Source organism: Daucus carota, chromosome 9 (assembly GCF_001625215.2).
Source record: "Daucus carota subsp. sativus chromosome 9, DH1 v3.0, whole genome shotgun sequence".
Taxonomy (NCBI): Eukaryota; Viridiplantae; Streptophyta; class Magnoliopsida; order Apiales; family Apiaceae; genus Daucus; species Daucus carota.
This window is the reverse complement of record NC_030389.2, coordinates 12671003-12686868: the sequence shown is the minus strand read 5'-3', so window position 1 is coordinate 12686868 and position 15866 is coordinate 12671003. Positions and strand designations below refer to the sequence as shown.

The window sequence follows — 15866 nt, the reverse complement described above, 5'->3', positions numbered from 1 at the left end:
CTCGACTCGTTTAATTTCACTAGTCGAGTCGAGCCGACTCATTTAGCTAAACGAGCCGAGTGAGCCAGCTCGTATAATTTTACACTTAATCGAGCCTAAATCTCTACCCGAACTCGACTCGTTTATTTTCACGAGTCGATTCGAGCCGGCTCGCTTAATCAAACGAGCCAGAACCTTTGCCCGAATTCGGCTCGTTTAATAAGTCGAGTCGAGCCGAGCCCAGTTAAACGAGTTCGAGTCGGCCGAGCTCGCGAGCAACCCAACTCGAATTACAACTCTAATGACAATATTCATATGAATAAATAAATAAAATATTAAAAATAATTAAATTAGTTGATTTGTTTCTAATCGTTTAAGACATACAATTTAAAAAATCCCACTAACATCACTCAAATCAACAACATTATAATTTATCAATTAAAAGCCATTGTTAGACCGGTTCGCATAATTTGAGATTGGGAGAGCGGTATCCCAGTTATTTACATGTCGAAAGTGTAAACCCCAAGGAATCAACTATTTTTTATGATGAAAAGTGAGCTCCTGCATTAACTAAAGCGGCTCAGATTTGACACACATCCGAAAAACATCAATAGAATAACAATTAGATCTCTAAAGGTACTTATTGATCTGGAAATAAAAATGTACTTAAAAACAAAAGTACTGACAAATTCAAATGACAAACATTTCTTAAATGTGACCGAAAAAACAAACATTTCTTAATGACAGGTGAAACGGGCAGCACATCCTGCAATTTTCATTTCTCACTGTTGCTGACTTCCACTTCTCAGTTGGTACCTGCAGGCTGCAAATCTGCCAGATGTCTTGTCCAAAAACTTCAATACCTCTAACGGAAAGGTATAATATTCTGGTGGCACAAACTCGGCGTCTAGCTCGTATGCTCTAAATTTCTTTGAGCATGCCCGGCAAGTCAGCTCTGCATTTATAAGACGTTTGGGATGCCGGAACCTGACTTGGCAAGATTGGCAGCGTGTCCAGAATGTCTCACCGCTGTCTGAATATTGAATTAGTTCAGTCTGATTTCCTTGAGGGGGAGGCAGTTCAGCTCTCGCTGGAGCTATATGTCCCAGAGTCGTCGAATCAGATGAAGTCCTTGGTCTTTTAGTTTGATTCTTGCTGGGACCTGTAAAAACAAGAAGTAATCTCATTAGGCCAACATGAGAACAGGAAGTATAATGTAGCAAGAAACTGACTAATGTTTCTCAAAGTACAAAGGGAAACAGGATTGTAAATAACCTGCAGATTCTGACAGATTCACTAAAGTTCAATCACAGTTAGTAACAACAAAATTCTACAACATCCAAGTATATCATTAAGATGATATCCCTAAAGTGTTTCCGTTTATTTGATATTATAAACAAACAACTGGATCATTTTTCGATGCTGATTATATGGCTTAAAGTTTCATGGTTTGGAAGGAAGAAGGTAAACCCATGTACTTAAATTATAAATACTTTAATCATAACATTTACATTGTATTACTTTCTGCTTATTTTCGAAAATAAACAAAATATCAAACCCTGTTTGAACAGTTCTTAGAAAATAAAATAACTATTACATGTATATATGTGTAACTCCCAACCTTAAGCTTAACAAATAGACATACTCGCTTATCATAATTTTGCTTAAATTCAGCAGCATAAGATAAACCAAGAAGAACATTAACAATTGTGTGGTTCTGCTTAAACAACGGTAAAAAAGAAAGAAATTAAAGAAATAAACAAGTGCTACTAAAAAGCTAATGATAGTCATAGATGATAACTTTATTAACAGATAGTTAAACAGAGATAGGGATAGATACATTGACCTGCATCTGAAATATAACCACCAGCATATTTCTCAGTCTTTTTGGCTAGTTCCATTTCCTTCCTCTCCAATTCTTTGAAACCATCATCAAGTTCCTTCTGCTTCGGTGTAAACTCCTTGAGAAATTCTTCTATCTGTTTTTTGTCAGAATCAATTTCACTCTCCTTACTTTCAATCACCTTCAGCCTTTTTTCACATGCAGCACGAATTACTTTTACCTCCTTCTCACTTGATTCCAGTTTCTCGCTCCTTTCTTTTAGCCTCAACTCCTGCTCCTTAATTTCAAGCAATTTTGCTTCAACACAGACAAAAAGATATATGAGTTCAACTTAAGAACATATAAACGTTAGACCTTAACATAAATGCAGTTCACTCTTTTCTGTAACTAGTTATTTAGTTTAAACTACTTTCAGATGATCAGGTAACCGGAGGAGCAGAATACAGTTCAAGTTCATAATCTCCAGAGATCAATTGATGGGAGATAATTTACAGTATCAAGTAACCACAACAGTTTATAATAATGCATATCAAGTAGTTAAAATTATAAAATTGTAAATCACCAGGACATATCGTCTAGGCCTCCATGAGAACAAGATGTATAGTGTCGCAAGAAAAACCAACAATGATACTTTTATTAGAAGAAAAGGGAAAGAAAGACGGAGATTAATATATACCTGCATATATGTCACGAGCAATAGCAACTTCCATCTTCTTGCCCTCCAATGCCCTGAAGCCATCATCCAGCTCCTTACGTTGCGACTCTAGCTGCCTGGCATACTCTTCATTATCTTTTCTGGTAAAGTGTACTTTTCTCAGTTGTTCAGCAATCTCCCTATTACTTTCATGAGAATAAGCTGCAATTCTCTTTTTTCTGGAACTCAATTCCCGATTCTTCTCTTCAATTTTAAGTGCTTTAGCTTCAAAGCAAAAAATAAGAACAGATATATGAGTGAAGCTTATCGAAAATATAACTCAAAGTTCAGAGTTTGAACCTTAAACACATATGCAACTGGTCAAAGTTGTAATCACCAAGCAGATCACTTGATCAAAAAGTTCAACATATCCATGCATTTATTAATTGCAAAATAAATATTTTATTTCGGAACTTTTTTGTTATGCAAAATTCCATTTACATCTCTACATAAAAAAGTACACAGTACACATAATTTAATTTAAAAATCTATAACTCTAAGAATCATCTACAAGTCAGAAAAATGAAAAGATGTCCTTGTACAAGTCACTCTGCAAAAACATCATAATTACTCTTTGTTAACATAATAGCACCAAAAAAATCAGGGAAATAAAAGAACAAACTTATCAATAGAAGGAGAAAGACAGAGGGATGATACCATCAATTTGCTTTTCCCTCAACTCAAGCTCCGCGGCGCGTTCTCCAAGAAATATTTTACTGAACTTTATTGCTTTTATTTCTTCATCAATATTCTTCAGCTTTTCATTATCGAAGCTTTCAATTATTTCCATCATTTCTTCCAGCTTCTTACCCTCGATTCCAACAGCTTCAGCAAAATCATCACATGGCTCATAATTCAAATCAATCCCCTTGAGCTTTTCCCTCATGGGGTTTTTACATTTTTCAGTAGACAGCATTTTTGTTTTGGGGGTGTTTGGTGACAAGTCTAGAAGAGCTTCTAGGTGTTTCCACCTCTGTAAAAAAGAAAATATTGCTGTCTGAAAACCCAATTTTTTCTTCTCCATTTCTCTCATCCTCACCTCCATTATATTTTATGTTTTTCTGGTGCATGTAGCATATCACGTGAATGCTGCAATGTATATACTGTGTATCACAGATTTGATCAGTTTTTTAATATATATTTTAAGATAGGTAACAGGATGATAGTGCGTCCTACCTGTTAAAAATTTGTCGTATCTAATATTTTTCTACAGCTTACGCATGTGCCGACACTTATTAGAAGTTGGTTGTATAGTTTTTAATATATATTTTAAGATGCGTTACAGGTCGATACTGCGTTCTTCTATCTGTCAAAAGATTGTCGTATCACATACTTTTCTACATCTTACGCATGCGACTACACTTATTAAAAGTTGGACATATAATTTTTTAATATATATTTTAAGATGAGTTATAGGTCGATACTGTGTTCTATCTATCAAAAGATTGTCGTATCTCATACTTTTCTACATCTTAAGCATGTGAACTTATTAAAAGTTTGTCGTATAGCTTTTTGATATATATTTTAAGAAGCGTTACGTAGATGCTGCAGTCTATCTGTCAAAATTTGTCCTAGGCAATACTTTTCTACAGGTGACGCATGTCACATTTATTAAAAGACGGTCGTATATGAAATCTTATACATATGTCCAATTTGTTACGTCCGTTTTCATTGAAACCGGTACCTTTTGATATATTTAACTAAATTACATATGTAACGTATTATATTTATCATTTTTGAATAAAATTGAAAATAGAAATTTTTTGTTGAATAACTTTTCGACTATACACGTATATTAAAATCTAATATCCTGAAAGAATATTGTTAAAAAGTATATATATTTTATAATGATATGAATATATGTATAAGGTGTGATGATACCTTTTTATTTAGCATAAAAAATTATGACTGGTCTTGTGAATAAACAATGGATGATATTTGTTAGGAATTATGTGATCGCAAATAATTGGGGTGGGGTGGGGTGGGGTGGGGGTTGGGGTGAATTTAAAATAAGTGTTTCTTGATTAAAGTAAAAAAGTGAAGTAGTTAGAAGCAAGTTAAGATTTATAAGTGATTAAAGTGTTTGGAAAAGAAGAAAAAGCTCTGAGAGAAAATATCTTATTCGTAACTTCTAAGAAGTGCTTATGCTTTTTCATACAAACGAGTCAAGAAAAATAGAAGGCAACTTCTTTTAAAAAGAAGTACTTATCCGGTATTGCCAAAAAGGCACAATAACTTAGATTATAACTAGACAGATTTTCCATACCAATAATTAGTGTTTTTTTAATAGGATAGTGCTCGACAACAATTCTATATTAAGACTTGGCAAAATCGAAAACTCGAATCAAATCGCTAAATTGTGATTTGGTTTGATTTTATTTTTTTCAATAATTCAGTTAAAATCGAAGTGATATCGACTTGGTTCGATTCAATTTAATCAAAATATTAAAAATTACATATATAATAAATTCTAAGTACGCATATAAATTTGCCCCTGGATCGAAGCACATACTACGATAAAAGGGAGAAATCGGTTAGTAGCGTAGTCAATCAAACGAGTTATTTTTCTCTCCAACCACGGATACCATACTACCCCACATAATCTAAAAATCAATAACCCCATGTGTTTTAAGATGCATTACTGGTTGATACTGTGTTCTATATGTCACAAGATTGTCGTATTTGATACTTTTCAACATCTTATGCATGTGATACATATTAAAAATTGGTAGTATATGACATCTCAAATATATCTAATATTTATTACATGCGTTTTCATTATTATTGGTATCTTTTACTATTTTTAAATAAATTATGAATGTAACCTATTATATTTATCACTCTTTTATGAAATTATGAATATAAAATTTCTCGTTGAATAACTTTTCTACTATAGGTGTATTTTAAAATATAATATCTTAACAGAATATAGTTAAAAAGTATTTTATAATGGTACGCATATATGCTAGGTTTGATGATATTTGTTTATTTCACAGATCAAGGAACCGGTAGACACAGAATCAGAAAATCTGTACACTAAAGCAATCACAAGTCATTAGAAGAAGTTCAGCAGTGCCGGTGCAACAAATTTTGGGGCCTTGTGGAAAAAAGTAATAATAAGACGCTAAATAAAATATATATATATATATATATATATATATATATATATATATATATATATATATATTTGTTATTATTGCTCAATTGTTATAACAATATTATTTTTAAATATAAAATAAAAATAACATAAAAATTAAAATTTATTTTTCTGAAAATATATGAATTGTAATCTAATAAGTAATATATGGTTTTACATAAATTTCGAGTGAGTGAGAATAAAAATATAACAAAAAATAAGAGTTAGAATGAATTAATTAACAATTTCATGTATCTTATATTTTAAATATTAACTTTCTATTGTTTATTTTTTAATAAAAATTTAGGGGTCTCAAAATTTGGGGCCCTAAAATTTTTGGGGCCCTTGTGCGGTGGCCTCTCTTGCATTTGCTCAAAACCAGCCCTGGATTTCAGTGTTGACCAATTGATTATTTATAATCACAAAGTGAAGAATTTTCAACACTGAACAGACTGATCATAATTATTTATCAAAAACGATATGAAGTTCTGATTCAGTGTTACTCGTTTGTGAACCACACCAGTGCACTAAACGTCAACACGTACGAAACAGTTCGTCGTATTTATTCAACGGAAAAGTGATCAAGTCATATTTGTAAAAGTTAAATTTTCAAGGGCCAAAGTAATCATATGTGTGTGTCTATATATATATATATATATATATATATATATATATATGGCATTGTTCAAAAAAGTTTACCCTTAAGAGAAGAATAAAGAAGAACACTTTAGAATCGAACATAGAATCTCATCTAAAACTTGAATTAAATTTTAATTTTAAGCTAATTAACATTTTATTATGAATAATAATAGTATCTAACATGTTTAACAATAATTATGAAAAAATAACATGATTCCATGTGATATTAATCATGCAAAGAATATATATATGATTCTATTAAGGATTCTATTTCGGATTCTATTCTGGATTCTATAATATTTCATATTAATAATTTGGATGAGTTTGGATATTAGATTTCATGAGTTAAGTTCCATGTAGTCCACATATTTACTGTAGTACCGTAGACCACGTATGTGCTGCAACTATAGAATGGCATAAAAACATTGCAAATGTATGAAACTTGTTATTTTGTGAAATACATTCTATAAATATCACTATTTCATGAAAAATATTGAAAATCATTTATGTTCGACAAGTAGAACACATATGTTCTGTAATATGTAAATATGTTCCGCAAACTTAACATGTTTTGCAGAATAATGTGTTTTTCACTATTTAACTTGTAGAATGTTTAGGATTGTCAAAATTTTTAACAAAATAATGATGTTTATAGAACATGATTTGCAAAATAACACATTTTGCAATGTTTTTATTTCATTCTATAGTTGCAGAACATACGTGGTCTACGGTACTACAGTAAATATGTGGACTACATGGAACTTTGTTCTAGATTTCATATATTAAGTTTAGTTGGTGTTTAGCTATGTATATATAATCTTAACAAATCATTTTTTATGAAAAATAAAGTGTTATGATAGTGTTCTTTGTTTTTTTTTTAAAGTGTTCTGTGTGAAGTGCAACCACACATATATGTGTGTGTGTGAATTAAGTTCTATGGAGAAGATAAAAAGATTGGAGTATTAGAGTAGAAAATTGAAAAAAATATAATCTAGTCATTTAAATTTATTTTTTTGTCCTACAATATTTGTAAACAATCGACAACCTGCAGATTATTATCTACAATATAAACATTGTAATAAAAACGTAGAACAATTACTTTCATAAATCAGAGAACACTATGTTCTGCAATATAACTAATAAGAAGAACATGAATCTCCATACTTGTTAAATTTGAAAAACATTATTTATTGATTGATAATTTTGTTTAAGACAACTTATAAATTATAAATTGCATAAAAACTTGGATAATGGAAGATATTATTTTTGACTAAACTAAAAAATTATAACTCGTACTCCAATATTCCAATATTTTTGTCTACTCCATAGAACTTAACTCTCTCTCTATATATATATATAGAGAGAGTCTCTCTCTCTCTATATATATAGAGAGAGGAAAGTTATTTGGAGTACTATAATTTGTTGGAGTCTTGGAGTCCCAATCCAGGCCCTCCATTTTGATTTAGATCCAATGGCTGATAGGATAGCTGATTTAATTTTTATCTTTATATTTTGTATACACAAAGCCATGCTTTTTGAGTAAGATTTGCATGCTGTAGTTACAACTGCTCGAGCGTTGCCCGGAGACTTCCAAGAAGATTTAAACTGCACTCGTTCCTTCATTTTTTTCTTTTCAACTTTTCATTTTTTGATACTTGGCAGGCAATATATATAATTCCTACAGAAATATGTGTTTTTCTCCATAGCAAGTGTCTAATGTCTAATAAGAAGGGCGAATCATGTAAGTTCTGCAGATTTTTTAATGCATCTTTTGTCCATTTCAATTCATGTAAAGTTTCCCAAGATTTTTATTTATCCAATCATTGTGTGCGGGACTTGTTCAAGATTAGTGTAGTTTGCTCCCTCCGTAGTATCATTCCAGAGTAATTTTTTATTGTTACGCACATGTGCTTATGTGTTTCAGTAGAATAAGGTTTTTTTTTTTATGTTCTGCACATGTGTTTATGTGCTTCAGAAGAATATGTATACTGCGTTCTTGATTTTGATGTCGATAACATGTCATACGAGGTTCTATTCTTAACTTCTTTATCATCATTCTTGTGATCCTAGTTTCCTGATGCAGAAACTATTTGGTTATTTAGGAGCTGTTGACTCTTGAAGAGCGCATTGGAGATGTGAATACTGGAGTAAGCAAGGAAGTTATTTGAGTCCTCTGAAGCAAAGTAAGTTTGGAGTATCCGCAACATCTGATTTACTGGAGCCGGAACCTTGTTGCATATGTCAGGTACTGGTCTTTCTCACTTCATAGTTCCTCGCAATATATTTGTATCTACCTTATAATGCTTTGAGGGATATGTGAATTATATAAATCTACATGATATCTACATTTTCAGGATGAGTACAATAATGGAGATGATCTTGGAGATCTAGAGTGCTGACAAAGTTTCATGTGGAGTGTATCAAAGAATGGCTAACGCGCAAGAATTTGTTCCCCATTTGCAAGACAACGCCAATGGGTGAGAAAGAAAAAGCGTAGATCTTGGTTTCTCCTATGAACCATGTAGAAGTGACTATGGGTTACGACGTATCTCTCACTTGGAGTGGTTCTTTGAATCAGCTAAATGAAGACTGTGTGGGTGTTTGGCAACCACATTTAAGCTGGGCTTCTCGGCTTATAAGTTAGAAGCACTTATTCGTACCGTTTGTGTAAAAAGTCAAGAAGCACTTATAAAAAGCTAGGAATGCTAGCTTTTGTTTCAGGGTTTCTACTTATTTCCCAAACACTTTAATCACTTATAAGTCTTATCTTGCTTCTAACTTCTACTCCACTTATTTATTTTAAGCAAGAAGCACTTATTTTAAGCTCACCCAAACGGCCCCTGTGTTTTACCCATAAGGGTGCTTTGTATGAGAATTTTGCTTGTGCCCCTTTCATACTTCTTTTCTTCTTTTTTTTCCTTAGTATTGTTCTCCTTTATGGAATGATTTGTGTAACTTGTAAAGATAATTAAAGTAGATATTTGGATTTTTTTCTAGTATGAATTAACAAATAAGGATGGTTGGATTGGAAAGTTTTGTGTTATCAATTTTAGGGATGAGGGAGGGGATGGTTTTGTCAGAAATTTTCCATTCTCAATTTTGGGAGAGGGAGGTTGGTTTATACTGCTAATCTAATGCTGCTGGGAAGATTAAAACAGCTAAAAAATGCAGAACATAACTACAAACTGCATTTAGATTATGAAGAATCAAATCAAACATAAAATATCCAAATATCAACACGTTTGGCAGTGTCTTAACATAACACTCATTATCCAAATAGTAATGGCCATTTGTAGAGGTCTAAATCTATTACATATGCTTGCAATGTCAATTGAAGAACACACACAGAGTTCAATTTTTAACAAAGCCAACTCTGAGTTTTGATTGCCTTTGTTGGAAGAGCTTTTGACACTTCTAGGTAGTTTTATATACATTGAATTGTCGACAGAAGATGATTTGTACCCATTGAGCAGTAGAGCTTTGAGATTACAAACATACAAGCCTTGGTTCTTGTTATACAGTTGGTAAAATGCTATGCAACTGCAAATGTTCAAGCTTTGTTTCCTGCACTGATCTAAAGTGTTATTATGATAATCATCCATGCAATATCCATTAAATTCGACATAAGGAATCTGTATAAGTTCATGATCTTTTCCACTTCCTCTCTTCATGTGTAGTTCAATTGAGGCTCACATTCAATCTTTTCTATTCTTCATCTTGTACCAGGGTAAACAAGAGCAAGTTCTACCACCAAGCCTATGTTGGGTTCCGAGGCACAAAACGCAGCGGATATGCGTTGTGACGGTCCGAGAATTCGGGGGCCTGGATTCTGACGTCACCACACAAAAACCATTTTTAAAACACTTGAAAACCTGTATTTTTTTATTTTATTTTTTTGAAATGATAATAAAATCAAAGAATTTAAAACTTGAAATTCAAAACCTGAAAGCCTTAATAAAAGATTTGAAAGAGAACATTTAAACCCCCTAAAATCAACAGGATCGCATCCAGGTTACAGTATTGAAATTAGAATCCATCACTAATTATTACACAACATCTCTTACCAAATCAGATCATCTTCGATAAGAAGAATCACTGCCAATTTGTTCCAGCTATGAATTACATCTGAATCTCAATAGCTCAACTCTAGCTAGCACCAACTTTATAAATCTTCCTGAATACTCCTTGACCACTGAATCCTCAACTCTGAATCCTCGCCTAGCCTTAGCCTTACTCGCAATCATAGTCTAGCCATTCATCTTTAATCCTTTCTGAAATGGTCAAAAAAAGAATAGCAAGAGTGAGCAACAATGCTCAGCAAGTAATAATAAACAATAACAATTCTGAATCAATATGATAGAAGTTCAAAGGCTCAAGATACTTTAGTAAAAGATTCGACATAAATTCATAAGATTAAGGTATTGTATAGAATCATTCACAATACCTTGCATCAATGGAATACTGGAGTAATTCAATCTTTCCAAGAGAATTATCGAATTGGACTATCACATTTTAATTAAAACAAAGGTTAGGATGCTGATCAGTCATACCTAACCCCGAGCAGGCCCCGCCATGCTCTGTCACTGGATCCAAGGCACTCATTGGCCTAACATGACCACTCATCTGGTCTGACCACTCATTTGGTCCACATAATTTTATAAAAACAATAATCCAATTCTATAATTCAGTTTAACAGGTCAGTGTAAATCAACAGAACATCATCATAAATATCATCAACAACAGAATAATTTCAAATCAAACTTTGATAATAATCTATTCATAAATCATGATCCATCATTTCATAAATCACAGTTCAGGAAATCCTCAACTATTCGGTATCCTCCATTATCGCAACTGAATTTAGCCTGCTAAACCAGCATGACAATGGCGGGTTGAATAATCAAGAAGATCCCAATTCATTCAAAGCTCTAACTATCACTGAGCAACACATGCTTCAATGACAATCTGAACTTCGAATTGATTTATAAAGCTGAAATTCTTTAGAAACTTGAGGATTGGAAAGAATGGATCAGAATACTCGCACCTTTAAATATAGCACAGAAAGGTATGAATATTTGAAACATATACCAAAGGAATGGATCAGAATATTTGCAACATATCCAAGAGAAGGATTTAGGATACTTGCAACACATATAAAAAGAATGGATCAGAATATGCAATATATCCAAAAGCAGGGTGCAAGATACTTGCCTTAAATCTGACTCCAGTCTCACATCTCAATCTCATCTTTCCACTTTCACAATCTAGGCATATCACAGTCTCTAGACCCTTTCTGGCTATACTCTATTCGCCACACTGCCTCGCTTATTCGATTCATTCTTTATTCGCTGTGCAATACCATTCTGACTTTCTGATGTCTTCAAGCGTACTCGTCACGTCCAAATCCTTTACGAGAATAAGATAACACTATAATCACTAAACAATCGATCGCATATACATATCACGCATATCGATACCCACTTATATACCCATTTAAACTTATCACATATCACTTAGCACATAATCATTCTTTGACTTTATCATATAGTCAAGTCATATTCTACATAACATGTTATAATCAATAATCATATAAATCATATCGAAAATCTGCCAGCATCTTGTCTAGTTATAAGACTATCCACCTGTCAACCTATTCCCAACCAACAACCAATCAACCAATTCCAATTCCTATAATCCATATGTTCTTATCAAATCATGGCACTATGTCATATAAGTCATTTATCACATATGTACTATATTAGGAATAACCACATATATCACGTAATCATCAATTCATAACAAACAAATCACGTATAGTTACATATTGCATATTACATAGCATATAATCACATTCTAGATTCAATCATATTATCTTGTTATATTAAAATAGACTTCACGAGCTTCTATCTCTCTTTCGTTTCACTCAATTCCGACTTACGGATCAAAAGATATGTTTAAAACCGTTTTCTCACTCTAATATCGACACATAAGACATCCAACCAATAGCAGACAACACATTACACATAAGGTTTCCCACCCCAATAGAGGTCAAATCAAATCTTGAGTTCAAAATGATTTTTCGGGAATTTTCTGTAATTTTCGGGAATTTTCTGTAATTTTTAAACATTTTTCGGAATTAAAATCGATAAAAGAATCACTTTTCGGATAAATAATCAAGTCCCAAATACTTTAAATTGGACTTGAAATCATTCATAACCAATTATCGAGCCTTGAATATAATTTGGAAAAATATTTTAAAGCTCGAAATTATTTTTCGGAATTTTTAAATCAAAAGGATAATTAAATCCAATTAATTAACCAATTAAAATCAATTAATAATTAATTAAAATAATTAATCAATTAATATTTAAATTAATTGACCAATTAAAATAATTAATTACTAATTAAAATTAATTAATAAACTAATTTAGATTTTTTTTTTGAATAAATAAATAATTAAAAACTATTTTTGGAATTTAAAATAATTAAATAAAACAATTTTAGAAAATTAAATCAAAAGGTTTATTTTGTAAACTTTTGAAAGTTTTGTCCAGGGTTTAAAGTGCAACTTTTCAAAGTTACAGGGGGTAATTCATAAGTTTCAAAACCTGAGTACAAAAACTTCATCATCTTCAAAACTTCGGTGACCAAACAGCAATAAGCCGCCGGCCACCACACTAACTCGCCGGAAATTCATTTCCCGGCATCCTCCACTCGCCATACACTCCAGATCAGTAGTACACACACCCAACAACTCATTCCCATAATCAAACTTAGTAATTAACACGTAGTTTGGCCGGATTTTGGCCGGAAAGTCCAAGAACACCGCCGGTGTTCATAAACTCCGGCGAGTTCAACCGTAAATCCCACACAAAATCTGATTATATGAACATATTCCTCTTGAAACGCTCTTCCTAATGGTATAAACGAAAACAACGCAGAATTCCTAGATTAAAAACGCCTCTTTTTGAATTAAGAACATTCATAACCTCCAAGAACATTCAAGAACACAACTTCAAGAATCAAACCAACTTTGCTCTATGTTATCGAAGTCAAAATTCAACATATGATATACCAAAACGACGAGAAAAACACGCTCTACAACATAGAAGCATCAAAACAATCAAACAAGATCGTTTACAAAAATTCACTATTTAAATCATAATAATTCGAATTTTAAAACTTCAATTACTCCCTACCTGTGAATCTCATGTTGTTTTTGATGATTGATTTGGGTTCTACTCTTCGATATCTTCGATTTGACTATTTGCACCCTTGATTCTGACTCCAATAACACCTTCAAATCTTCGTTTGATTATGAAGAACACGAAAAACACCGCTCGATTTCTCTCGGTATTCGTGGAAAGAAACTGGTGAAATGATTTTTTTACGGGTGAAAATAAGCTCTAGAAAGGTCTATTTATATTTACAAATAATTGGTACCCCTTTGGATCGTTTATGACATGAAAATACGTATTTAGTAGCTTTATATTAATAAAGCAGGGTCCAATCGGTACTGGTTTTCGAGATAATCATCAAAACGGGGCATTTTAAATCAATCATTGGTCTGGGGGTCCCATTTGCACGTATTTCGATAAAAAGTAATAAAATAATCAAAATATCTGGCTTTCACGTATATCGAGACAAACTGGATAATTATCAACAATTAAAATACCCGAAAAACTCCGCCGGACCGACTCCGGGGAAAACCGTACTCCGGATCGAAAAAGTCAAAACACGAAAAATGTCCGGAATATTCAAATTAGGCAAAAGGTGAGTTTTGTTGAAACTTCCGGGAAGAAAATTTGCTACCTCGTTACGAGTGGACGGTTTTACGGAAGTCAAATAATTAATAAATAAATATAAATATACGTAATTAAATCCGTAAATCGATTATAAAATCATCTAACATTCCATAAATCGATATGAAAATATCCAAATAAACTATATTTTCTCCTAAGCATATAGAAATTGAAATCTCTCAAATACGAACACATATGAGCAGTTACGCAATAAACCAGATAATATAAAATTCACAAAAATTCATATATTAATCATATAATACTCATAATTAACCATAATTAATTAACCAACAAATCCACCAATACCACTTACTCACATCACACATATATTCACATAATAATCGTCTAGAATTTTCGAAACAATATATGAAAATCAGCTTTAAAAATATAATCATTTATCAATAACACAATAACCCGGAGTTTAATATAAAATTTTGAAAACTCCTTAAACTGGAATAAAATATTAAATCTTATTCCTTACTTATTAAGAAGACCACTTATAATACTAATAAAAATATTTTTAAAAATCCGGGTCATTACATGCGTAAATAAACAAAATTTTCGAAACCCAAGAACAGGATCCATGTATAATTATGGGCAGATTATGGAGATAACGAATCATACCTTTCAAAAGCTTGACTTTCACGAACTCAACGGAGATCCTAGCTATCACGGTTTGTGTCTACCTCTCGGAAAACACCTCTATGGTATCCACACGAGCACCAACGGATGGACGTACTAGCCTCCTTCTCGACGATCGGAACTGCCTTGCCTCTCTTTGCTGCTAGGGTTTTCCTCACAAAAACGTAATGACCTCCTTGACCATCATTATGTATTTATAATGACTGATGAGAAGGCCCGTAACAGCAAAGCCCAACCCTAGTCGGTATAGGATTAAATAATAAAACGAAATTCTATTATTTAATTAATAACTAAGTCATACTTAATTATTATGGGCAAAAGCATTCCCTTTAATTCGAATTTATATTATCTTAATTAAGTCTCACTTAATTATAATAAAATTCAAATAATAATCAGTTAATTTAAATCAATAATTTAAATTAACTTATTCCATTATGTGCTCTATTTGTGTGACCCTATAGGCTATCATTTAATTGGCAATAATTTTATTCTCTAATAAAATTATAAACAATGAGCGGTATCTAGTAATACATCATTGTTACCCAATTAAACAATAATTAAATCGTGATTAGATAAAACCTTTCGTGAATAATGTTTTTCGTGTAATATGATCCCTTTAACCATACATATTATAGATTAAACTCGAGGCATGTATTTAGTCATCCTCTTCAATATTTAATCCGGGTTTACTTGATCCATGAGTAGACTATCAAGATAAATCATTATTTGAGCATGGCCATGCATTTATAGTCTCACTCAATCAAGAGGCCAATAATATCTCTCCTATTTATAAGAGGGTTAAATCCTTTATCTATCATTCATATTTCTCATACGACTCATGATATACCCGATGTCCACTTTTATCATCACCCGGTCAAAGGTAACTTTTAATGTAGTCAAAGTATATTAATCCTCGCATAGAAATATAATGATTTCAAGTCAAAGGATCTTTACACGATTATCACTGTGAGTCTTTCTTATGACTTTATTAAACATGAAGAATCTCACTGTGGGTCTGTCCAGTGTACCATGTACTCTTACATGTACCTATGTATTGACTTTAGTATCCCCATACTTATAACCAATGAGATGTGGTTATCTTGTCAAACAACATACTAGTCCATCTATGTA

At 32.2% G+C, this 15866-nt stretch overlaps 1 protein-coding gene and 1 long non-coding RNA gene across 2 annotated transcripts; both read right to left on the bottom strand.

The window, feature by feature from the left end:
- Positions 1–578: 578 nt before the first annotated feature.
- LOC108202210 (uncharacterized) lies at positions 579–3572 on the bottom strand. Its single transcript, XM_017370602.2, has 4 exons — positions 3174–3572; positions 2499–2741; positions 1826–2119; positions 579–1141 (listed from the first exon to the last, which is right to left on the bottom strand). The coding sequence occupies exons 1-4, from the start codon at positions 3559–3561 to the stop codon at positions 762–764; spliced, it is 1305 nt and encodes a 434-aa protein (XP_017226091.1). The 5' UTR covers positions 3562–3572; the 3' UTR covers positions 579–761.
- Positions 3573–10248: 6676 nt separating this feature from the next.
- On the bottom strand, positions 10249–13668 carry LOC135149205 (uncharacterized). The gene is made up of 2 exons (XR_010287453.1): positions 13491–13668; positions 10249–10562 (listed from the first exon to the last, which is right to left on the bottom strand). It is a non-coding gene; the product is annotated as an uncharacterized LOC135149205 (long non-coding RNA).
- Between the last annotated feature and the right edge of the window lie 2198 nt (positions 13669–15866).

What these genes read in the sequence shown, in the direction of transcription:
- LOC108202210 (XM_017370602.2), bottom strand. Translation starts at nt 3,561, where the DNA reads ATGGAGGTGAGGATGAGAGAAATGGAGAAGAAAAAATTGGGTTTTCAG. An exon ending in GAGGGAAAAGCAAATTGATG is followed by an intron (nt 2,742 to 3,173) that starts GTATCATCCCTC and finishes TTTGCTTTGAAG; the next exon opens with CTAAAGCACTTAAAATTGAA. An exon ending in TGGTTATATTTCAGATGCAG is followed by an intron (nt 1,142 to 1,825) that starts GTCAATGTATCT and finishes TTGTTTTTACAG; the next exon opens with GTCCCAGCAAGAATCAAACT.